The sequence below is a fragment of the Vulpes lagopus genome, chromosome 5 (assembly GCF_018345385.1).
Source record: "Vulpes lagopus strain Blue_001 chromosome 5, ASM1834538v1, whole genome shotgun sequence".
NCBI classification, from domain to species: Eukaryota; Metazoa; Chordata; class Mammalia; order Carnivora; family Canidae; genus Vulpes; species Vulpes lagopus.
The window spans coordinates 7774039-7799519 of record NC_054828.1 but is presented as its reverse complement, the minus strand read 5'-3'; the positions used below and the strand labels follow the sequence as shown (position 1 = coordinate 7799519).

The following is a 25481-nucleotide window of genomic DNA, read 5'->3' as shown; positions in this document are numbered from 1 at the left end:
CGGGATCACCACCTGAGCTGAAGGCAGATGTTCAACCACTGAGCTACCCAGGTGCCCTGGCATGAAGCCTACTTAAAAAAAGTTTTTAAAAATGCAACAGAGCACCTGGGTCTCCCCTGCAGGGAGCCTGCTTCTCCCTCTGCCTGTGTCTCTACTTCTCTGTGTCTCTCATGAGTAAATAAAATCTTTTTTTTTTTTTTTTTAATTAAAAAGGGATCCCTGGGTGGCTCAGTGGTTGAGCACCTGCCTTGGGCCCAGGGCATGATCCTGGAGATCCAGGATCGAGTCCCACATCGGGCTCCCTGCATGGAGCCTGCTTCTCCCTCTGCCTGTGTCTCTGCCCCTCTGTGTGTCTCTCATGAATAAATAAAATCTTAAAAAAAAAAAAAAAACCTTTAAAAAAATAAAAAATAAAATTTTAAATGCAACGGTTCATGGTAACCATAGCAAACTTTTCTACATCCTGATAGTTCAGATACATGTTTCTGGTGGATTTGTATCTGTCGTTACTCAGTTTACTTGGATATATTCTTTTTTCAAAGCAGAAATAGTGCTGTACCAGACTTGTGCATGTCCTTTACTTCACTCAGCCAATTTCATGTCACTGGCATCGCAGTGTGTGTACTCTTCAGTTTTTTTCCATTCAACATTGTTTGCGAGCTTCCCCTGTGATGTGTATTTTAAAAATTTGTTTTATTTTTATTTTTATTTCAGCACTCCATCCCATAGATATTCCACAACAGTGGCATGGGGAGAGGCAGGAGCGCCATCTGCCCCCAGTGCAGGCAACAAGGGGGTGTGCGGTCGTCAGGGAATTTTAAACGCAGTGGGAGCTAGTTGGTTTTTTTTTTTTTTTTTTTTTTAAGTTTTTATTTATTTATGAGAGAGAGGCAGAGACACAGGCAGAGGGAGAAGCAGGCTCCATGCAGGGAGCCCAATGCAGGACTCGATCCCGGGTCTCCAGGATCACACCCTAGGCCAAAGGCAGACGCTCAACCGCTGAGCCACCCAGGGATCCCTGGTTTGCTTTTAATTAACATGTGCTAGTGATTCTAAACAACATCGATACTCAAATATTCCTCCCTGCTTGGGTGGATCATTCTCACCTCTGCCTTCTTGGTACCACATGGGTGCAGTTAATCCATTCCACTCCTGACGGACATTTGGGTTGTTTCCAGGGTGGGGCTATTCTGAAGAGGGCTGCTTACGTCTTTTGCACGGCTGTCTCTGTCAGGATAGACCTATGGATGGAACTGCTGACCACAGAATATGCTTATTTTCAGCTTCAATGGATACTGCCAGTTTCGCAGCCTTTATACCAATTAACACTTTCCCCCAGCAGCATAGGAGCCCCTACCTCTGTTCTCACCAATGCCTGGTATTTTCCATCTTGCACTTTTGCCATCCTATTGAGGTATAATAGCATCACCCTATAATTTTAATGTGCGTTTCTCTGAAGACTAACGAAAGTAAGCCCCTTTTCATGTGGTTTTGTGTGAAGTCCCCATTTGAACCTTTTTGTTCATTTTTCTTTTTATAAATTTTTATTTATGATAGTCACACAGAGAGAGAGAGAGAGAGGCAGACACAGGCAGAGGGAGAAGCAGGCTCCATGCACCGGGAGCCCGACGTGGGATTCGATCCCGGGTCTCCAGGATCGCGCCCTGTGCCAAAGGCAGGCCCCAAACAGCTGCGCCACCCAGGGATCCCTTGTTCATTTCTCTAATGAGCTCTTACTTATTAACTTGCCGAGATTCTACATATTCTGAATTATTAAAAAACATATATTGAAGGGGCACCTGGCTGGTTGTCAGTGAAACATGTGACTCTTGATCTCAAGGTCATGAGTTCAGGTCCCGCACTGGGTGTAGAGATTACTTAAAAAATTAAAAAACTAAAAGCTATCGGGATGCCTGAGTGGCTCAGCAGTTTAGCATCTGCCTTCAGCTCAGGGAGTGATCCTGGAGTGACAGGATTGAGTCCCGTGTCGGGCTCCCTGCATGGAGCCTTCTTCTCCCTCTGCCTGTGTCTCTGCCTCTCTCTCTCTGTGTCTCTCATGAATAAGTAAATAAAATCTTAAAAAAATAAATAAATAAAAGCTGTCAATAAGGGAGTGAAAAGGCATCAAGTTACAGAAAGAGAAAATAATTGCAGTATGTACCTTACGTGTTTTTAAAAGATTTTATTTATTTGAAAGAGAAAACAAGTGGAGGGAGTGGTAGAGGGAGTTGAGCAGAGACCCTCCTCAACATGGGGCTCAATCCCAGGACATGAACATGACCTGAGCTGCAGGCCAACACTTAACTGACTGAGCCAGCCAGATGTCCCTATAGTGCTTTTTTTTTTTTCTTTTTATAAGACTTATTTATTTTAGAAAGTGAGTTCCAGTGAGAGAATGAGCAGGAAAGGCTGAGGGAGAGGGAGAGAGAGCGTGGAGCCCAATGCAGGGCTTGATCTCAGGACCCTGAGATCATGATCTGAGCAGACACCAAGAGTCAGACACTTAACCAACTGTGCCACCTGGATGCCCCCCGTGATGCCTTTTGATAAACAAAAACCTGTTCTCATGGCTACACAGTAGCCATTGTGTGGATACCCTACAATGGTAAACCAAGGTTAAATGCAGATTCATGTGTCACTTTTTCTTTCCTCCAAGGTCTTTAAGATATCCACCTACACTAATTCCTAAAAGATCAGTTTTGTTTTTAACATTTAGTATTTTAAAAATTGTGGTAAAATGTACATGACCTAAAATTTACAATTTTAACCATGTAAGTGTACAATTTAGTGGCATGAAGTGCATTCACAGTGCTGTACAAAACATTACCACAGCCCAGCCCATTTCCAGAATCTTTTCATCATCCCAAATGGAAAAATTCTACACCCAACAGACAAGAACTCTCCTGTCTTCTCCCAGCCCCTAGTAACCTCTCTTCTAGATACCTCTGATCAGTGCAATCACATATTACTTATCCTTTCATGTCTGGCTTCTTTCACTGAGCACGTTGCTTCAAGATTCACCCACGTTGTAGCATGTGTCCAAAGGTCATTCTTTCTATGGCTGAATAGTACTCCATCGTGCCTCTGTGTGTGTGTGTGTGTGTGTATGTGTGTTTAAAGATTTATTTCAGTGAGAGAGAGAGCATGAGCAGTAGGGAGGGGCAGAGAAAGAGGGAGAAACTCAAGCAGACTCCTCACTGAGTGTGGAGCCCAACATGAGACTCGATCTCATGACCCAAGGTCAGACCTGAGCTGAAACCAAGAGCTGGACGGTCAACTGACTGTGCCACCCAGTATGTGTATACTGATCACATTTTATCTGGTTCAGACCTGTCAGTGGGCACTAGGTGGCTTCCACCTCTTGGCTATTGTAATGCTGCTGTGCGCATGGGCGTACAGGTATCTGCTGGGGTCCCCGCTTTCCCTCTTGGGTACACATACACTGGAAGTGGGAATGCAGGCAGTTGGAAGCCCCCTTTCTTCTACCTCTTGTCTCATTCTCTTCCCTCTCTCCCCGCCAGAGGCACTTTTCTGACGTAGTATAACTTCACTATAATAATACATGGCTTAAAAATTAGAACTATAAACAGTACATACTGTTTTTGCAAACTTGTTTTTTTCGCTCAACATTTCCAGTTTATTCACATGAATCCAGACAGCCATGCATCTGGTGGATTCACTTAACTACGGCATTTAAAAAAAGGTTCTTTTTAAGGGTGCCTGGGTGGTTCAGTCTGTTAAGCATCTGCCTTCAGTTCAGGGCATGATTGCCAGGTCCTGGGATCAAGCCCCATGTCACACAGCTGCTCAGTGGGGAGTCTGCTTCTCCCTCCTCCTGCTCATGCTTGTGATCTCTCTCTCCCCTACCTCCGTTCTCAAATAAGTAAAATTTTATTTAAAAATCAGAAAAAAATTTCTAAAAAAGTTTAAGTAATCTCTGTACTCAACGTGGGAGTCGAACTCACAACCTTGAAATCTAGAGTCACATGCTCTTCCGACTGAACCAGCCAGGCTCCCCATTGCTGCAGCATATTTTCTCACTGTGTGCACATGCTGTGAGATAATATGCTATAATTAACTAAATTTTTCCTTGATGGACATTTAGGTTATTAATTTTCTGGAATCTTTCATGGAACCGCCCTTGTAACTTGTCACCTTGTGCGTGTGTACAACAGTTCCTTTAAGGTAGCTCCTTAGAAATGGAATTTGGGGGGCAGCCCACATGGCTCAGTGGTTTAGTGCTGCCTTCGGCCCAGGGCATGATCCTGGAGATCCAGGATCGAGTCCCACGTCGGGCTTCCTGCACGGAGCCTGCTTCTCCCTCTGCCTGTGTCTCTCATGAATAAAGAAATGGAATTTAGGGTCATGGGCTATACGTATCTTCACCTTTTTTAGTATCTGCCAAATTGTTCTCTAAAGTGGTTTTTAGTTTGGCCTCCCTCGAGCAACATGCAGAATGTAAGAGATTCTTCTCTCCCTGGTGTCACCTCTGGTCTCTGTGGTTTTATTTTCCATTTCCTTAATTACAGATACAGCTGAACAGTTTTTTTTGCCTTTCCGGTTGCATCCTGCGTGAACTGCCTGTTAATCTCCTTTGCCCAATTTTCAATTGGATGTTATCAGTCTCAATGCTAATCCTCCTGCAACATACGTTGCAGTGCCTTTTGTGTTCCACCATCTTGCCAATTCTTAGGGTGTTTTTGGTCAATGTTTTTCACTTTTTATTCTGACAGAGGCAAATTTTCTTATGGCTTGTGCTTCTGGAACATCAAAAACTGTTCTTGTATTTTACTTATTTAAGAACAAAAAATATGGCTCTTGGATGGGTGGATCTGGATCACTCTGAATGTTCAGTGGATTACTGTGGTGTCCCTCCACCCCATCCTGTCCCGTCTTCCCCAGACTAACTCCTGTCTCGAATGCTGGGTTTCCTGCATACATGCATTTGCCTAAACACAGTTGGTTTTGAACCCATGGTACAGTACTGAGACTTTCTTCACTCAACATCCTTACTGATTTATCCACAGTACGCACGTGGCCAGAGCTGATATGTTTCCATGGCTGTGCGATGTTACGCTGTATAGCTTTGCACTTGAACCACTTTCCTGATGTTGACCTGAGTCATTTCTAGGTTCTCGTTATTAAGAAGTGCTGCTTGGCTACGCCTCTGGCTGTGCTTCCAAGGGTTTTCTAGTCTGAGCTTCAGAATGGAATTATTGCTAGCTTAGCCTTGAGCCCCTTTATGAGAACAGCCTGGGGCTGAGCAGGCCTCTCGTACTCAGGGGTCACATGTCATCTAGGTCGAGGCACCTCTGATCTTGCAGACCCCAAGTCATGGTGCTCAGAGACCTGAAGCCTGTGTGAGCTCAGGGGCGGCTGTAGTTCTCACGAGTGTCCGAGTCGGGAAATGCCAAAGGCTACGAGGCTCCTTCAGCAAGCAGCTGAGTCAGAGGCCGAGCCGCAGGCCCTTCCCTGCACCTGGTCAGGAGGCCTAAACTCTGAGCTGATCTGAAGGACTGAGGTGGAGCCGGCCTGCGGCAAGGTTAAACGAGGTTTGTGGTGCACCTTCCCAGTCTGAACTGAAGCTCAGAGCCTGACATGTGGTTTGATCTCAGGACCCTGAGATCATGACCTGAGCTGAAATCAAGAGTCAGACAATCCACTAAGCCACCCAGGTGCCCCTTACATCCCCGACTCTTGAGGACTTCCCTGACTTCACTGCCCACTCTCCCCACCCTGGGCTACTGGACCAGACTGGGAGCCCCCCAGAAGCTGTGCCTGTGGCCTGGAGCTCAAATCAGGGCCTCCCAAAGGGGCAGGGGTTGGAGCTGGTCAGACCTCACCTGCCTTTTGCCATATTACCTGACATGGGAGTAGGAGGGCAAAGCATGGGCATCTCCTCCACCACCTGGCCAAGACAGACACTGCCTGTTGTCTGAGTGGTCCACTGCCAAGAAGGAAGTGCTGCCCCCTAAGAAACCTTGGAGAGGGACGCCTTGGTGACTCAGTGGTTGAGCATCTGCCTTTGGCTCAGGGCGTGGTCCCAGGGTCCAGGGACCCTCATCGGGCTCCCACATCCCCTGCATGAATCCTGCTTCTCCCTCTGCCTGTGTCTCTGCCTCTCTCTGTGTCTTTCATAAATAAATAAATAAAATCTTAAAAAAAAAAAAAAAAGGCAACCTTGGAGGGACCCACCTCTTCAATTATATGGAATACACAGGCTGTGTCTAAGGTAGGCAGTAAGGAGGTTCTTTTTTTTTTTTTTAGGAGGTTCTGCTTAGCTGGCCTCACACCACATGTGGCAAAGGGAAGGAAGGACCCTGAGGGAAGTGCTCTCCACTCCAGGCCCTATGGCCGGATATCTGCGGCAGCTTCTCAGCCAAGCTCAACCCTGTGAAGTGACCTTGCTAGCCAGACCCAGAGGGCTCCTGATGGTGCAGCCAGTGGAGCCTGTGGCAAAATCCGGACAGTGTCGAGCCTAGCTATGTCCATCAATGGAGCAAGGCACAGGCTGGTGGAACCGCAGCCCCAAGGCCAGGTCAAGGATAAGATGAGGCTGGACAGATGAAACAGGCCCAACTTTGGACCTTCATTGCCCAGAGAAGGAGATTACCCCCATCCTCCTTGACCCCCAGAAGCTGCCCACTCCTGGGCACAAACTGCCCAGCTGTTAAAGGGGAGCTGGCAAAAAATATATAAAAAAAATAAAGGGGAGCTGGCATGTCTGGATGCATCTGGGCCCGGGCAGGAGAGGCTGCCCCATGTTGGCCCAGAAGAGGCTGCTCTTCTGCAGACCCAGGTGGGACACCAGGTACTAAGCCTCAAGAACTGCCCAGTTAAGGTAAAAGATTTCTCAAGGCCCCACACTTGCCACACATGACTTTATTTGAGAAGCCCTGGGCACAGCCCAGACACGCCAAGAACACAGAGGGGAAAGCAGAGCATCAGGGGGCAGCTCCAGCGCACTCCCCGCCCCGTCCAAGTCCTTTAAGAGCGCCAAGAGCTGCAGCTCAGGCTCCATGGGCCCTACCCCTGCTCCCTGCGCTGGAGAACAGGTTTGGGCCTGCCAAAGAGCCCCCTCCAGCTTGGCCCCTAGGCTAGTCACAGACATCTTGGCAGTGAGGGGGCGGGCCCCACTGGGTCTGGAGCCAGCGCCAGCTACCCAGCAACTCCCGCTCCTAGACCCCTGGTATCTGCCACTGGCTTTTCTTCCTGTCCACACGGCATGGGAACCAGGGTCTTCCCTTCTGCCAACTGCCCCGTGGCACCACACCCATGGCAGTCTCTGCCCCTCAGTCAGCAGAGGTCAGCACAGCAGGGATGGACGATGGGGGTGGCAGTGGCTGTAGGACCAGGGCTTAGTGACAGGAAGCAAAGTCAGCCACCAAGTGAGGAGCCCCAGGCAGGGCGGAAAACGCAGCCCGGCCATAACACAGAGGGAGGGGACAGCATACAGACAGCAACTCCCTGGACTTCAGTGCAGCCCAGAAGGGTAAGGAAGGCAAGGTGGGAGGGGACAGCCACCAGGACCTCGAGCTTGAGGCATGGATCAGCAGAGTGCCCTCAGATGGCAATGAGTTTAATGGCAGAGCAGCCTGCAGCCCTTTCAGGGGGGCCAGCTCCCCTCTGGTGGGACCAGGGCCAGTCTAGTGGGGAGACATTAAAAACCCAAACCCTAACGGGAAGTGCACACCTGCACACGCACCACACCGACACGCATACGCAGGGACCGACATGACACAAGCGACAAAGACCCTCCCTGCCTCTGGCCAGAGTCCTTCATCCAAATCCCTTCCCATGTCACTGGTCCAGGCCAAGGGGTGGGGAGAGGCCGGCTTCACCTCTAGACCTTGTACAGCGTCTGCAGTAGACTGTGGCGGGCGAAGGAGCAGGACTCCAGGGCACCATTGGGCCTGTGAGGACAGAAGAGTCAGTGTTGGGGGGGGAGGGAAAAACACAGCCCTCGGGGGCCTGGGGGCTTCAGGCTGCAGCAGGGCCAGTTTCCCAACTACGGAGAGGGCAGGTGGGCCATTTTTGAGGCTACAAATGTTCTGGACCCCTGTTTTTCTGACTTTCACAAGGACTCTGCAAGGGAGACATTATGAGCCTGGTCTTCTGTACACTGAGGGGTGGAGCATGTGAAGCTCGGAGAGGTAGCAATGCATCCAAGGCCACACGGCTCAGCGATGACGGGAACGCAGGCCCCTGCTCTCCCTGGGCAGAGCTAAGGGCCCTTCCGGTGGGCACCGGCCCATGGCAATCTCACAGCTGCTAGAGTCCCACCTGGGCCCTCACAAATGACAGGCTGGCCTCACAAATAATGGGCTTGTCCCCATCAAGATCATGAATCTCAGGGGGACCCCTGGGTGGCTCAGCAGTTTAGCGCCTGCCTTTGGCCCAGGGTGCAATCCTGGAGTCCCGGGATCGAGTCCCACGTCGGGCTCCCGGCATGGAGCCTGCTTCTCCCTCCTCCTGTGTCTCTGCACCACAGAGGAAGAAAGGAGGCCAGGCAAGTGTGGGGCGGAGCCAGGATCTGCAGCCCATAGCCATCTTACCTGGTCTAGGATGGCCTTGGGATCCTAGACCATTTGGCCAGGTGATGAGGGAGGGGGACGTGCCTGTCACTCCGTGGTCACTCAGTCACCTCAAAGGAGGCCTAAGCGACAGCCTTTACCAACTCCCTCTTTTAATGTAGTACAGAGGAGGCCCATGCTGGGGGCAAGCAAGCGGCTACGAGGCAGCTTGCCACTGGCCAACAAGGGCGAGGGGTTCTTCTTGTGGGTCCACGCCCAGCCTCAGGGCAACATGGACAAGACAGAAAGGAAAGGGAACAATTCTGACTAGAGGCTGAAGGAGACAATTGGAGCAGGGCTCAGCAGGGGCTGGGAGGCAGGGACTAGGGCCACCTCTGGCGACGCTCCAGTGAGCTAAGTACTCAGATCAAGGCAGCATCCCCTGCTGTGGGAACAGGCACAGGGACAATGTACGCTGCTGGGGAGGCAGGGCCGTGAGGTCTACGGCCAGGGTGAGGGCCTACCCTGGACTTGGGCAGAGGAGCCAAGAATTCCGCTCTGTGCCCGGCGTGGGGCTCGAACTCACAACCCCAAGATGGAGAGTCTCACGCTCCACCAACTGAGCCGGTCAGGTGCCCCTCAGCTCTACTTTTCACAAGGGCCAGTCTAGCTGCAGCGGGAGGGGTGGCCATGGGCGGCAGGTGTGGCGGCAGGCAAGTGGGCAGACACACAAGAGCATGAGGCCCAAGGAGCACATGGGACAGCAAGACACTGTGGTGGTGCAGAGGCCATGGCACGGACAGCTCCAGAAGCTGGCCGGTGATCCTCACCACGCCCTGAGCCAGACTAACCCACCACCTTCATTCACGTCCCCCAAGGCAAGGGCTATGTTCTGTCTCCCCTACCCTATGCCCACGTCCCCCCAAGGTACTGGGTTCACAAGAAGTGAGATAGAGTCGCCAGAGACAACCTCATTCAACGAGGTGGAGGGGAAGCAAAGAGGGAAATGAAGGCCGAGGGCCACAGAGGACCTCAGTGAGGACAGGGGATAAGCCTTCCGACCCACTCCTCATAGGCCGTGGGGTCTGAAGGTTTCTGGCTACCCAATTGTGGCCACTGCCTCACCACAGCCCAGGACCCTCCTCCAGGACAAGGCCAAAGTTTCCAGGTCCCTGGGTATCTGGCACCTGCCAGGGAGGGGACTGTGGCTGCAGAAGGCGAGTGTGACGGGCCCCTTTGGCCTCAGGCCTGTGGCTGAGGGAACGGACACAGAACTGTTCCCAGAGACGTCACGGAGTAGAGGACCTCGATCAGCAGTGCAAGCGCGGGCAAACCCCTTCACTATCCCATACTGCTTCCTCATCAGGAGAAGGGGGGCCATTCCATGTCCTCTGTCTCTCTCAGGAAAAGATACTATTCCTGAGCCCATGTCCTCAGCTTGGCACAGGGGAGGGAGAGACTCAAACACGGCTGCTGAGAGCCAGGAGGCATGAGGGTCTCTCTCAAGCCTGAACAAGTGGGCCAGGGAAGCCCCCATGACTACGGGCCTGCGTACACGGGAGCCAGCTGCCACGTAAGGCAACGAGGACACACTCACTTGGTCATGAATGCCAGCAGCAGGGGTGCAAGGGCCTTGGGGAAGTAGTCCTGCTGCACCACGTGGTTCAATGCCATCAGCGGGCCGTACAAGTTGGCAATGGCCTTGATCTTGTCTTCACTCTGCAAGGAGAACACACAACACAAGGCAGGATGAGCTATACGGCCACCTCGGGGGGACCCCTAGGTCTCTGGCACCCAGCCTTTGCTCAGAAAGCCCCGTGGCCAAGGTCAAGTTGAATCCCATCGTGAAGGTGAGACTCTTAAGCAGACCCAGGTCCCAGTAGGACTCTGCAGGGCGGATAGGATGGGTGGGCAGCCATGGCCAGAACCACCCCTGGTGGCCCCTCGCTCCCCACCCTGCAGCCTCACCTTGAGCAGACCCATGTGGACGAGGAGCCGGGTGAGGAAGGCGTTGGAGTTGAAGGAAGATGAGCTGAAGGCCTTCTTCATCAAGGCATCTACAAGGCAGAAGCGGCAATGGGGAGGGAGCCTGTTATAGCAAATGGCTGCTTACCAGCCAAGGGCACGCAGCCCTCACACACAGGATGGGTCATGCCTTGTGCACGAATCAGGTGAACACAGGGTAGTAGACCGTGGTCCCAGGTCCCAGGCTGAGGGGACAGCCAGCACCAGGGGCAAGGCCCCACCTGCCAGCTGTGACACCCTGCCCTTCTCATGCTGACCTTACACACTGAAAAGGGGCTTGGGGACCTTATACAACCAGGGGGGTGGGAGGGGTGGAGATTCAGTGAGGCAGATCACCCCCCAGGGGAGGCTGTAGCCATTCTGTGGGGGCCAGAGGGATGAGCAAAGAAGGGAGGGGAGGAGTGGTGGAGGCTCTCCAGGTACCGTGTGGGTACATGCTTCCATGCCAGGCTGTTCTGGGAAACATGATTCAGGTAACTTGTTCTCATCACTGCCCATGGGCCTGGGACCCCAGGGGCAGGCTTAGTGGCCTCAACAGGGCCTCCTGCCTCAATGCCGCCCATGGGGAGTCAATCCAGGAGACAGCAGCACACGTACCTCCACTCCTCTCTACCCTTTGCAACATGCTGCCTGGCCAAGCCTGGCCCACACAGAGGGGCTCAGACATGCGTGCTCAAGGTGGAGGGGACAGGTGCTACAGCGGAAGTAACAGAGGGAACAGGGTAGCGATGGAGGGTCACGACAGAACCAGAGACGTCAGGAAGCTCTGGGAAAAATCTGGGAAAAGCAGGTATCCTCCAGGCTTCCAGGTGGAAGGGACGGTGTGCAGAGGCTCACAGGTACAGAGGCTCACAGGGACGGTGTGCAGAGGCTCACATTAGCTCAGCTCTCGTGACCTCTCCTCCGAGAGGATGGTTCCCATAAGGGCCTTGAGGATGCAACTATCTGGTCTTCCTGTGGCAGATGCCACCTGGTTGAGCTCTAACTAGACCTAACTGCATGGCTTTGGAAAGGCCTAGTTTTCCCCATCTGCAAAAAAATAAGAGAAGGGAGCAGCCATCCTACTCCCTGGCAAGAACCCCACAGAGGAACGGGTAGGAGGGGGTGCGGAGCAGTCACACATTGCTGCTGGAACAAGGGGCTCCAGCAACTCTAAACGTCATGAACCCTGAAGCAGCAAGGAGGCAGAGCCACCCACGCCCCACCCATCCTGCATTACCTACTGCATCCTGCACTGCCGTCCTCACTGGGGCTTCATCCTTAAACACAGACGACACCTTCAGGAAGGCAGAGACCACCTTTTCTGGGTCAGATGTATCAGTCTGAGGAAACAAGAGACATCGACTGGTCACCAGGGGCCAGAGCCCCAGTGAAGAGGCGCCTGCCCCGTGCGGCTGGCTGGAAGAGGCCCATGTCTCCCCGAGGCCTCGGGTGGGCAAGGCTGGATCCCGCCCCACCCCATGGTGTCCACCTGGAGCTAGGCCTGGGCCTGGCCCAAGGCGGTATGTGATAGAGTGAGTCAGCACTGAAATCGGTTATTCCATGACCCAGCGATTCCCTTCTTGTAAATCTAACCTGAACACATAATGCAGAGGATAGACCACATTCACGTGCAAGGAAGCTTAACTTCACCAAGGCGGAGACAAGGGGAAACAATGCGAGTGTCCAGACACAGCGCACTGCCTACGTGTGACCTTCACTCACGGGGACAGAGGGCACGGCAGGAACTTTACTGACAGAGGAGATGATGAATGGTATTACGTGACAAAGTGGGCCTTTCATTTCATCACATTTATCATGAGAAGAAAAAAAAAAAAGACTACAGACAAAACATAAGGAAAGCAGCCAAAATGCCAAGCCAGCTTGAGAGTGGGCCCGTTTTATTTCTATTTATCACTTATGCTCGTCGAAACTGTTCTCTCATCTGTAACACAGGGTAACAAGGTCCACATGGCGGGTTGCTAAGAGGGTTCAGTAATACCCGAACCATGTCCAAGTACTCAAGACAATGTCTGGCAGACAGAAGGCACCTGTCAGCCACCTCGGAAGGACTAGTGAGTGAGTGAACAAACAACTGCCAAACAAGTGAGGCTGGAGAACAGAAGAGTAACCATGAGGCCTCTGCAGGAGCCTTGGGCAGGACAGGTGTTCAAGAACAGCTGGTCCTACAGAACATGGGAGGGAAGCCTGGGTGTGTGCACACGAGAGTCCTAGGAAAATCCCTAACTTCCCAGGTGTCAGTAGGTGCAGCAAGCCTGCCCCACCAGCAGCCCAAGTGCGTTCCCAGCGGCATGGTCATCTGTAATCTCCAGAGGGTGACAGACACACGGTTCACACTCATTTGTGTGTCTGTGGATTTAGAAAATAAATGTCAAAAAAAAAAAGAAAAAAGAAAAGAAAAAAGAAAACAAATGTCTAGGTATTTATCCAAAGGATACAAAAACAGTGATTCAAAGGGGCACCTATGCCCAATATTGATAGCAGCAATGCCTACAATAGCCAAAGTAGGGATTCCTGGGTGGCGCAGCGGTTTAGCGACTGCCTTTGGCCCAGGGCGTGATTCTGGAGACCCGGGATCGAATCCCACGTCGGGCTTCTGGTGCATGGAGCCTGCTTCTCCCTCTGACTATGTCTCTGCCTCTCTCTCTCTCTGTGTGACTATCATGAATAAATAAAAATTAAAAAAAAAAAATAGCCAAAGTATGGGAAGAGCCCAGGATGACCACTGACAGGTGATGGATAAAGACGATGTGGGATGGGATGCCTGGATGGCTCAGTGGTTGAGTGTCTGCCTTTGGCTCAGGGAGTGATGCCGGGGTCCTGGGATCGAGTCCCACATTGGGCTTCCTGCATGGAGTCTGCCTATGTCTCTGCCTTTCTGTGTCTTTCATGAATAAAGTCTTAAAAAAAAAATGTATCCTCAAAGAGACATTAAAAAAAAAAAAAAAAGACGACGTGGGATACATATACAATGGAATATTGCTCAGCCATCAAAAAGAATGAGGTAGGGGAGCCCCAGTGGCTTAGCGGTTTAGCGCCACCTTCAGCCCAGGGCGTGATCCTGGAGACCTGGGATGGAGTCCTGCGTTGGGCTCCCTGCATGGAGCCTGCTTCTCCCTCTGCCTGTGTCTCTGCCTCTCTCTCTGTGCCTCTCATGAATAAATAAATTCTTTAAAAAAAAAAAAAAAAAATGAGGTCTTGCCATTTGCAACGACGTGGATAGAACTGGAAAGTATTACGCTAAGCAAAATAAGTCAGTAAGAGAAAGACAAATATCGTGATCTCACTACACGTGGAATTTAAGAAACAAAACAGATGAACATAAAGAAAAGAAAAAGCGCAGCCCGGGTGGCTCAGTGGTTTAGTGCCGCCTTCTGCCCAGGACCTGATCCTGGAGTCCCAGGATCGAGTTCCGCATCGGGCTCCCTGCATGGAGCCTGCTTCTCTCTCTGCCTGTGTCTCTGCCTCTCTCTCTCAATCTGTGTCTCTCATTAATAAATAAATAAGATCTTAAAAAAAAAGAAAAAAATTAATAAAATAAAATAAAATAAAATAAAATAAAATAAAATAAAATAAAATACAACTAAAGAATCATTCATTTCTACCCACGAAATGAACAAGCACCTGGCAGCCCCGGACTCCCACTGACTGTCCCCCACCCCCCCAGTCCCATGCTCTGCTGGTCCCCGTCTCTGGCAGCTCCAGAAGCCATGGCACGCACGGGCTTGAGCTGGTGGTGCTCGGACCTACCTGCTGGGCTATGAGCACTGAACTCTTGGGGCCGAGGCGCAGCAGCTTCTCTGGAGAGGGGAAAGCCAGGAAAGTGGAGACGTCTGCAGGAGGCGGGGAGGACAGCACGGGAGCTGGCTCCTGAGGGACGGGCGGCACAGGGGGCTCTGTAGAGGTCCGACCCCAGACTCCTCACCCAGAGCATACACCCCACTCCAGGAGGGCAAGGCTCAGAGTCTAGTAGTATTCCTCCCACTCATGTGCAGCCCCTCCAAGGGCATGGGGGTCCCCAGGCGCTGGCCCAGGCTGGGTCCCAGGGCAGGAGCCTCTGGGGTGGGGGGCGAGCCACCTCCTTGGCCAGGTAGCTCCTCGCCATGATACACGATGTCCAGGTAGGAGGCCTGTGTGGGGTAAAGTGGACCCCGCCAGGAACTACTAGAGTGAGGCTGGGATAAGCACCAGGGGTGCCCAGAGCCACTAAGACTGAGAAGTGAAATGCCATTTGCTGAAATGCTGTCCTAAACTGGAAAAAAAGTAAAAATCAACATGAGCGTGGGGCTCCTTGGCCAACCCGTAGTTCTCTGGAAGCTTTACTTGGGAGTCTGTGAGGCAGTCCTGACTATACCAGCCTCTCGGTGAAGCAAGGGGACACCAAGGGTCCCGGCTGGGCCACAGTCTCCAGAATGGGGAGCTGTCCCTATGGGTCACCAAGGTGGGTAGAAAATGAATTTCTGTTTATGCTTATTTTTTACCCTATTCTTTCAGGGATATTTATACATGTTTCATAATCAATGGTGCAGCCACATAACACATGGTCTAATCACGTCATAGAGCACAAATGAATAAACACAGCGGTGCTGAGGTGAGTATAAATATAGATGAAAACAGCCACACTGGGATGATTCTTCTTTTACTTACAGGAGTGTGCATTCAAAAATAGTTTGCACTCAGGGTACGTAAGTAGATTCCACACCTACCACCCCCGTGAAGATGTCTTAGGATTTCACATGCGAGGATCAGGGCTCTGATCCTGGCCAACAACAAGGAACTCACTCCACTGTTTGGGTCCAGAATCTTCCTTGATGGTGTGGATGACTCCTCTCCTTGCCCTTGTTGTGGCTCTTCCTCTTCCTCCTCCTCCTCTTCCTCATCTTCTTCCTCCTCCTCCTCTTCTCCTTCCTCTTCCTCCTCCTCCTCTTCCTCCTCCTCCTCGTCATCCTCGCCCTCATCATCACTGCAGAGGGGAGTTGGCTAAAGCAGACCCTCCCTGCCCAGTGGCCCATGTTGGCTCCGAGGCCTGGTTCCACAAACCCACAGACCCCAGTGAGGTGGGAGGGAGCCTGCAGAGGGCAGGGAGAGTAGCTGCTCCCAGGGTGGGGGCACCTGGGTCATCTCTCATCACCCAGGGAAGCCCATGTGGTGAATACCGAAGAATCAAACCTCATCCCTGTCCCAAATGGGCCCCCGGTCCCACTGGGGAGACAGAGAAAAGAAAGAAAATGTCTGTCACAGATGAGGCCCAGGGCTAGGCAGCAACACTGCCTAGCAGCGATGCCAGGGGGATGGGAGTTTCTGGGACCATGGGCCTCTTGAGGCCATCTCTGAGCCCTCAATTCTTAGCAGCAGCACAGGCCTAGCACTGAGGGACTGACAGGTGACTGAAGGTGTCCTGGGAGCTGAAGGACAGCGGGAGCCAGATGCTGATGGCCCAAACGGGACCCATCCAGATGGAGAAGGCAGCCCCACCACCGCAGCCCCTGCTCGCACTGGGTGTGGGCTCCACAAACCCAGAATCCCCACTCATCAACTTCTTCCTTTCCAGACTCAGTCTCCAAGTCTGATTTTTAAGAACAATCGTGAGCCCACCCCCACTGCTGCCCTGGCCTCACTGCTCCCCTACCTCCTCTGTCAGCTCGGATCAGCAGCCTCCCCAACTCCCTTACTCCAAAGGGCAACCATTCTCAGACCCTTATCTGCTGAACATACAGTAACCTAATTATCCCTGCCCACCTGTCCTGCCAGAACGAAGTCCCAAGAGTCAGAAACCTTCACCATCTTCTCCTGGCATCCCTAATGCCTCGCACAGCACCTGACACATACAGGGGCTCAAAGAATAAAAATAGAAGGCGGGCGCCGCTGGCTCACAGCTCCCTACCTGAGGGAAGCCAGCACCCTGGCCATGTTGAAGCCATCCAGCACCTCCTGGAGCTGCTCGCAGCCTTCTTCTCCCAGCATGTTGCCTGTTCACGGGCGGGAGAGGGGAGGGGAAGGAGGTCAAGAGCCACAGCAGGGCCCGGCTGGCAGGCCTGGGCCAAGGCCACCACCCCGATTACCATTGAGGTCCAGCTTCTCCAGTTCGGCCTTGTCCGCCACAGCCTCGGCGACAGCCAGAGCAGCATCTCTCTTGATTTCACAGAATGACAAGTTCAGCTCCTAAAAATAAGAGGAAAGAGTAGAGGCAAACAGAACCACAGGCCAGGAGACCGGGTCCTACCCCGAAACCTCGGTCTTCCCTGACGGAGGGTAAGGCAAGCTCATCCTCCAGCCAGGCAGCCTAACACCCACAATAAAAATAATGCCATTTACCCAGCTATGCTGGGTCTCTTACACTCTACCATGGTAACCTCTAGCTCTCCCTTCTCCCATTGCAAAAATAGAAAAAACCAGCTCACGTCACACAGATGAAAAGAATCGCACAAAATCCGAGGGAACCCAGGCCCACCTAGCCTTAAAGACCAGCACACCCCCGGCACCCACGGTAGCACACTGAGAGTGGGGGAAGCCTAGAGCTGTGTGGGAAGACAGGCGGCACCTTCAGCTTGGGCAGACCCCCGCGCACAGCCTCGGCGATGGCAACGGCACCCTTGGAGCGCACCAGGCAGTCCCCAAAGTTGATCACTTCCGCCTGCCGCAAGGTCTTCAGTGTCTGTGGGGGGAGGCAAAGGTGTGAGGGTGCAGGCCCCCAAGAGCCCACGGCACACCCCGTGTCAGTCGTCATTCCGTCCGCCTGTCGCCTGGCCTTCTCTGAACCTCACCAGCTCTTGTCTCCTCCCGGCCTCTGGTGAACCTCCCTCCGCCCTACTGCTACACCACAGCCAGAATCTCCCTGAAGCACAGATCTGACCAAATCAAACCCCAACTTAAAGCCCTACACAGCTGCCTATTACTCATGGCAGAGCCTCAGTTAGCAAGGCCACAAGGTCTTGCCTCCCTCTCCACTCCTCCAGCCCTCACACACATCCTGAACCCTGGTTACTTCCAACCAGGACCAAAGGAATGAGGCTCCCTCCCACCTCTGCACCCCTCCACCCCCCATGCTGCTGACCCCTCTGCCTGAAACACCCCTCTCTGTCCAAAGTCCATCTGTCCTAATCAACTCGGCCAAAATGTGACCTTTTCCAGAAAGCCCACCCTAGGTCTGATTTGAGCTTCCTGTATTCCCCTACACTTGCACACATTTCCGCTAATACCCCATAGCAGCAGGACTAGCCTTTTGCAGGTCTTAGGGCCCTGTGAGGTCTCGCCAGCCAGCCAGCCAGCCAGCCGGCCCACAGGATTCAGGCCCTGCACTGTCAATGGCCACTCCCCTCTCTCCTTGACCTAGGGGCTCCTTGAAGGCAGAGTCTGATTCAAATCTGTGTGGCCTGCACTTGGTACAGGGGTGAGCACCGGACAGGGCTCAATAAATAGCTGATGAGAGAATCAATGAGAAAAACAGTCGGGCTGGAGCAGCCTTCCATGCAGCCTCTGAGAACAAATTCGGCACCAACAGCTGGGTTTACACAGGCAGCTCAGGAGGGAAAGTACTATGGACACTCAGAGCTGCCCAAAAAGGGCACAGGCAAACTTGCGACATATGCCCTGTTCTGGAATGTTCAAAAGAGCCAGGGCACAAACCTGGTGGACGGGCGGAGGAGCTCACCTGCTGATGGGTGTGTTAAAAAGGCAGTGGTCAGACCCTGCTTACCACGGTCCCCTCTGACCCTGCCACTCTCGCCTCACCTTGGCCATAGCCACAGCGCCCTTCTCAGTGAAGGTGTTGTCGTTCAGGTTGATGACGCGCAGCAGGGGGTTGATTGCGAAAGCCTGGGCCAGGGCAGTGACACCAGGATGATTAATCCCGTTCTGTGGCATGTGGACCTCCTCAAGAGTCCCGATGATCTGTGAGGGAGCAGGAGGGACAGAGCAGAGTGGTGGGCTCCTGAGCTCCCCCTGGGCCAGGCCCAGTGCCAATGACAACCAGCAGGCAGGAAGGTGGCGCTACACACTAGACATGGGGAGGGGCTGCCATCAGCTCAGGCACAGGCTCATCCCTGGCTATTGGCACAGATCGCAAAGCAGAACTTTGGGTATGGCTGTATCTGATCATCTCCACAACCTCATGAGGGACACCTACCTGGGATGGGGAACCCCACCAGACAGAGAAGACTAGGGATCAGAAAAGCTAAGTAACTTATGCAGGCTCACACAGCTCAGAACACAGGTTCCTGCGTCTGGTGTCCACACTGCAAGGACCCTGGGTGCTGGCCTGGTCTGCCACAGTCCTTCCTCGCATACTGCAGCTCCACTGCACTGGTCTTTCTCTGGGCTCTCCTGCCCTATTTACACAGTATGACCAGTGCTCCACATTTCCTCCTTTTCTGGGGGGTGGGATCTTCTCCAACCACCTAGCCCTTTTTCATCCCAACCTTCTGACACCTCTTTTTTTATGGTTAAAACACTCAGGGTCTTTAATTGTTGGTATTTCCTTGATAGATCGACTCCTATGTAGTCTTCCTATATACCTCTCATTTTGGACACCTCCCCCAGGAAGTCTTCCAGGATCCCCACCCCCTTGCCCACGTACAGTCTAGCACTCTTCCTCTGTGCCCCCAGAGCATGTCCTTCCTCTCTCATGGTATTTGTTCATCATCCTGGACTACCAACATCGTCCTCCTGTCTACACTCCACCAGCCTCTGAGCTCTCAAGAAGAGACTCATGTCCCAGTCTCCACTGCTACCAAGGACCGAGGTCAGGCCTGCGAGGACTCTCCACCTAGATACCTTCTGTAGTTCCAAAGTGCCCAGAACAGCACAGGGGGTTCACAGGTAAATATAGGCAGGCCAAGTGAGGAACATTACCAATCAGGGCTTCTCAATATCTTCTGTGCCACAGACCCTCTGGGTAGTCGGGTACAGCCCCTGGCTCCCTCCTTAGCATATTTTAATTTTTTTTTTTTTTTTTTTTTTTTTTTTTTTATGATAGTCACAGAGAGAGAGAGAGAGGCAGAGACACAGGCAGAGGGAGAAGCAGGCTCCATGCACTGGGAGCCCAACGTGGGATTCGATCCCGGGTCTCCAGGATCGCTCCCTGGGCCAAAGGCAGGCGCCAAACCGCTGCGCCACCCAGGGATCCCCGTATTTAAAATTTTTAAGATAAATCATATGGACCTACTATGAAGGCAATCAATTCAATTGAAAGAGAATCCTCAAAATATTTAGAAAAGACCCCAAATGTGTGCTGCAGTAATAAATGCACTCCTTATTATAAAGGCATTGAGCAGGGACGCCTGAGTGGCTCAGAGGTTGAGCTTCTGCCTTCGGCTCAGGACATGATCCCAGGGTCCCAAGATTGAGTCCTGCATCAGGCTCCCTGCAGGGAGCCTGCTTCTCCCTCTGCCTGTGTCTCTGCCTCTCTCTGTGTGCCCCTCATGAATGAATGAATAAAATCTTAAAAAAAAAAAAAAAAAAAAAGGCACCGAATAACAAGTCCTCCTGGAGGCAAGTCCACTGATGCATGAGGAACAAAAGACAGAAAGCTGAAGGAGAGTGTAACCTTCAGAGAAGGCATAACGTAACGTCACGACGTTTACAAGGATGGCAGCTAGGCTCCTCTAGCTCTGGAGGCACCTCTCCCCTGCTGTGTTCACTCTCTGCCTGAGGGAGACAAGCTCCAGGAGCTAGATGGCGGGGCATGCCACTCTGGCCTCAGTGTGGTTAATGCTGCTAGAATACGGTTTGCCAAAGAAAACAAATGGAGAGAAAAAAAAAGACTCCAAAGTTCCCAGCCCTGTGGGACAGGTGTGGGCCTCTCATGGAGCTTGCAGTCAGGGTCTCAGCAGGGTCCCAGAGGGCAGGGCACCTGGGCCACAGCTCCCCTACCTCCCCGTCTCAAAGGTAAGTCTGATGACTCCATCTCTGTGCCCCACCCACTAGAGGCCAGAGATACGCACCCTCTGTGAGCCCAGGTGCTGTGCCAGCCTGTCATCCCACTCACTGCCCTGGCTCCCCCGTCCCCGTTTCCGAGTCTGGCAGTCCTCAATCACTGACCAGAGCAACCTCAAAATCTTCTCAAACAGTATTCCAGGGAGCTGCCACCAGCTCACCTGCAGCAGTGGATCGCGCAACTTTTCAGACACATGACAGGAATCCTGCCCCACTGCAGAACGAGCCACAGGTGCAGAGAGGGGATGTAACTCGCTCTAGGTCTCGCAGCTCCACTCCAGAGCCGGAGGCACACCAGGCTGTCAACCTGCAAAAGCTTAGCCCACCTCAGGGCACGGCGGGGCAGGGCGTGCAGAAACCACTCACCCCGAAAGCTTCTGCCAAAGCAGTGGCTCCGTCGTTCTCCAGACGGTTTCTGCCAGCCACGAAGACCTTCAGGCCCAGTGGCTTGCCTTGGGCACTGGATTTCCGGTGACACTCAGTCAGAGCCGCTGCCAAGATCTGTGGGGGAAGAGGGAAGAGGCCCAGCCTCTTGGACATCCTATGCCACCTACTGGTGGTGGACGTGGGGACAGAGAACTGCTCACAAGCAACATGCTCACACTGCATATGTGCCAAGCACCTCGCAGCTTACTAGGGTGTACACCACCTCTTTTGTGTGTCCCACTACCCTGTGAGGTTTAGCCTCATGTTAGCGATGGGGAGAGACACCTGGAGGGAGGGGAGACACCGAATGGGAGGTCCATGGAAGGGCAGGTACTAGGAAAGGGGCTTCACAGTCGGCTCACTGCACTGCCAGAAGCCGTCTGTCAGGTGGGGACCATCGTGATTCCTCCTCTCCAGCTGAAGAACCTCAGGCTCAGAGAGGGACAAGGACATTCCTATAGCTGCTAAACATATGGAAAAATCTAGACCAGAACCCAGATCTTCTGGCATTTCTTCCACGTTGCCCAATGCCTGAGGGGGAGCTGGCCAAGACCATGGTCACACTCCTTTGACACACACCATATTGTTGGTGTGGTGCAAGGACAGAAGCAAGGACGCAGCTTCTGCCTGGGTGATGATATCGACACAGCAAGAGTTAAAAAATGCTGGCTGGTTGCAGGGAATCAGAGAGACCATGGCTGCAACTGGCAGCCAGTCAGCCTGACTACATAGCTCTCTGTCCCTGGGGGCCAGAAGGGCCACCACAGCCTGACTCCCAGTGGGTGGTTTGCATGCTCAGTGCACAGATCATGGACGTCCGCCATAAACCAGCCTCCTAAAAAAACAGCACATTCCATTCTCCTCAGGTGCCTCTGGGCCCACCACAGTGAGCTCCTACAAGAGTCCAGCCTGGGGACTCAGGGCCTGGAGAGCTCCAAGCACAGGGCTACATCACACTTCCAGCGAATCCTTTGGGCCCCTCCAATTCCCTTGTGTGTGGCACATGGGCCACACTGAATGCACTCTGGCCGGAGGAACAGATTCTGAAGGAACTGGAGCCTGTGGCACTTGCAGCTCCCAGGAGGTGCAGGTCAGCAAGGCCGGCACCCACAAGATGCAACAAAACTGAATGAGAGGTGAGGGAGGTAAAAACGAGCACACATGACATTCCAGAGTGGAGCTGGGCTGCCGGGGGGATCCCCTGGCTGCAGGGTCCACAGCTTTTGTGCCTGAGCTATGGCTCACGCCAGAGTAAAGGCGAGGCCTGCTGCCCAGCCACTGGCAGCTCTAGGAGCCTCAGTAGCCCAGGCCTGCCACGCAGCAGGGGGGAGCCGATGGAAAGCCCGGGTCTTTCAAAGGCGCATCTCCAACTCCCTCAGCTCTAGGTTGGGCTGGACCCATTTTCTGTGCAGATGCCAACATTTTAATGTCTTCACACACGCACGGCTTACTGCTCAACGAGACTGGGGAGGTGGAGGATGGGGCTGGCAAGGGGGCCAGCAGCACATCCTGGCTCTCCCCTCCCATGAGGTCAGAGGCAATAGGCACCCCCGGCAGGGGAGGCTGCTCGAGGAGCCCGGGGCACTGTGAGCACAGCACAGGCTCTTCCTGCTGCTCTGATGGGTGTGGAAACAGGTTCAAATCCCAATCAGAGGGCAGCCCCGGTGGTGCAGCGGTTTAGCGCCGCCTGCGGCCCGGGGTGTGATCCTGGAGGCCCGGGATTGAGTCCCACATCGGGCTTCCTGCATGGAGCCTGCTTCTCCCTCTGCCTGTGTCTCTGCCTCTCGCTCTCTCTGAATGAATAAATAAATCTTAAAAAAAAAAAAAAAAAATCCCAATCAGACCATCCTATTGATGCCATCTGGGGACTTGACCCAAGGTCTCTATCCAGTTAAGGGGAAAACTGGGAATAGCATCAGCCCCTTTTTTAGGTGTGGGTGGGAGAATCAGGGTAGTGCATTTAACACATCTTCAAAGAGAAGACGTCCTGAGTCGTTGTCAGTCCCTGTGTCCCAGCCCTTTTCTCCTTTTGGTCAGAATGCGAGTGGGAGGATGGGAATTGGCCTTTCTAGTCTTCGGGGCTTAAAGGAGCCAGAATGGACCAAAAAGATAATCAACAAGGCTGGGTTCCCTCCACGCACGTTCCAGGAAGAGAAGAGACATGCTTCTGCACTGACCAGCCTGACTGGTTGGCTGGACAGGAAAGGCACCTCAGGCAAGGCCTGGTCCAGGAAAAAGGTGAGCTGTGCCCAGGCCTCAGTGGTTTCTCTTCTGGACTCCCTCCCCCACATGCACACAGCAGGCCTCATGTGGCCCTGCCAGCTGTTCTGAGGGCACAGCAAGTCTGGGATGCCCAAGCCCTGCGCTCTGCAGAGCCAGCAGGTCAGCGCATGTACAAGAAGCTGCCTCTGTGTTGCCAAGACAACACGAGAACTGGGGATGGTTGCTTGGCAACCCCACCCTCCGGGCCTCCACCTCCTCTCCACTGGCCACAGGCTGCTGCCTTTGAGGCCTTTCTCCTCTGAAGAGAAAAACAACAGACCAGCCATCCCAGATGGTGGCCAAGGGCACATACTCCTAGCTCCACAGGAAGGAGACCGGGCAGGGTGGGGGGGAGGGGTAAAGGGGGACGTGGGGGAGGGGCAATGGAGGACACAGGCGTGGGGGGAGGGCCTGCCGCACCCACCTTGCCACCGCCGATGCCCATGCCACAGTTGTTGAGCTTGAGCTCATGAAGGGTGAAGCAGGCAGAGCTCTTGAGCAGGGCCTCAAAGCCTCGCACACCGTCAGGCCCAAACGCGTTGTCGCTCAGGTCCAGCTCCACCAGCTGCGCCCCAGCTGTGATGAGTCCCTCCCCTAGTGAGGTCTGGGCAGAGACAAGGTTCAGCTCAGTTTTGCAGACATCTCCCGGGGAAAGTTTCTACGCCAGGCCCCTTCTGCCCTCAGGGGGCACCCAGGCAGAGACACAAACCATTTCATACCCGGAAACCCTAACGAGGGCTCCCAATTCAGGTGGGGCATGGGGCTCAGTATATGTAGGAGTGATCAGGGAAGGCTTCTTGTCGGAGGGGGCATTTCAATTCAGGCTAAGTGAAAATTAGTTAACCAAACATGAGATTCTGGCCAACAGTACAAACACAAAGAGACGTTAAGTGTGAAGCAGCGTACTGTGTGTCTACAAGCAGTGGACTCCAGAAGAGGCTGAGGCTGGAAGGAAGAGAGGAGTCAAATCAGGCTAGAGCCCGGAATGCCAAGCCAAGGACCGTGACCAGAGCCTAAGAGCTCCGAGGGCTTTGATGTGGGTGAGGGATATAGAAGACACATCCTCTGAACCTGAGGAGGGCAGACTGGAGGCAGAGGACCTGCCCAGGAGTGTGAGACAGTGACCTAGGCAGCAGAGGAGGAAGCTGGCTGGCTGGTGTGGTGGGAGACAGAAGACAGGGAACAGAGCCTCGGGTTGGTTTAGATCCCACAGAGGGAGGGAAACCTGCAGAAACTGGGTATTCAGTGATGTGCAGGAAGGAGGAAGGCACCAGTGATGCCTCTGGGGTTTCTGAGGGTGACTGGGGAGGCAGGCACCTGTGTTTGAGCCACAAGCCCAGGACCAACGTGGTAAGATGCATAGCTCTCCTGGGAACCTGCTGGGCTGGGGGTACCTACAGTTCCCCAGGAGAGATGGGAGGAGGCTCTGCCAGAGACTGGGGGCAGAAAGGGGCCAGGCATGCATCCTGTGTGTGGTTCCCAGTGGATGGAGTGGGGGAGGGATACACCGTCCCTGCCCAGGCCACCAACGGGCTAACAGAGGCAGTTTCCACTGTCCTCCCCACCACTGACTCAGCAATGGAGGGCCATTCTCTGCCTGCCCCTGCTGACCTCCAGCCCTCGGGCAGCCAGAGCTGCTGAAACCCTGTGTCTGCTCAACCTTCCCTGCATCTCATGCCTTTCCTCAACCCCATATTCTCTTGCCCCCCTTTCTAGGACTCACTCTTGTCATTGGTGATATGGAGACAAGCAAACCTCTCTCGAAGGTTGAGAAACTTAAATGCTAAAATTCAGGTAAAACAATGCATACAGGGCCCAGTTTGTAACTCACAAGCACATTTTCTTCACCCCCTCTTCTAACTTTAAGTCCTTTTACTTACTAACCCCCAAATGAATTTATTTAACCTATACTCTAAATCCTCCCTTTGCCTGGTTCTTATTCACCCTTTGAAACTGGTAACTAATAGAAGCAGCTCCCTGAAGGCTTCCTCAGCTCCCCCAGTGGAGGAGACCTCCCTCTGGGGTACCCATTTGGGCACCTGTCACTCCCTGAATGACCCTTAGTTGTTTACTGAATTGAGATGCATTATTATTATATTAGTTCATTAACATTATTAATTTATTAATATATTTATTCATTTAAATGTAAACTCTACATTTTACAAAATTTACAAAATGTAAACTCTACATTACTCTATATCCAACAACGTGGGACTTAAACTCGACCCTGAGATCAAGAGTTGTTCACTCTACCGACTGAGCTAGCCAGGCACCCCAGGACTGAGGTGCTTTAGAAATGAGGGTAGCCCCTGGGCACCTCAG

The 25481-nt window shown here is 53.0% G+C and overlaps 1 protein-coding gene across 1 annotated transcript in view; it reads right to left on the bottom strand.

Annotated features, from left to right (window-relative positions):
- Positions 1–6867: 6867 nt before the first annotated feature.
- RANGAP1 (Ran GTPase activating protein 1) overlaps positions 6868–25481 on the bottom strand; it is a 31719-nt gene continuing 13105 nt past the window's right edge. Inside the window, exons 5-16 of the mRNA XM_041756722.1 lie at positions 23584–23763; positions 20838–20972; positions 18270–18428; positions 17080–17193; positions 16601–16700; positions 16423–16507; positions 15321–15501; positions 14289–14408; positions 11758–11860; positions 10482–10570; positions 10111–10232; positions 6868–7913 (exon numbers count right to left, since the gene is read on the bottom strand). Coding sequence (XP_041612656.1) covers positions 7844–7913; positions 10111–10232; positions 10482–10570; positions 11758–11860; positions 14289–14408; positions 15321–15501; positions 16423–16507; positions 16601–16700; positions 17080–17193; positions 18270–18428; positions 20838–20972; positions 23584–23763 — 1458 coding nt within the window. The 3' untranslated portion in view covers positions 6868–7843. The remainder of the gene's footprint in view (positions 7914–10110; positions 10233–10481; positions 10571–11757; positions 11861–14288; positions 14409–15320; positions 15502–16422; positions 16508–16600; positions 16701–17079; positions 17194–18269; positions 18429–20837; positions 20973–23583; positions 23764–25481) is intronic.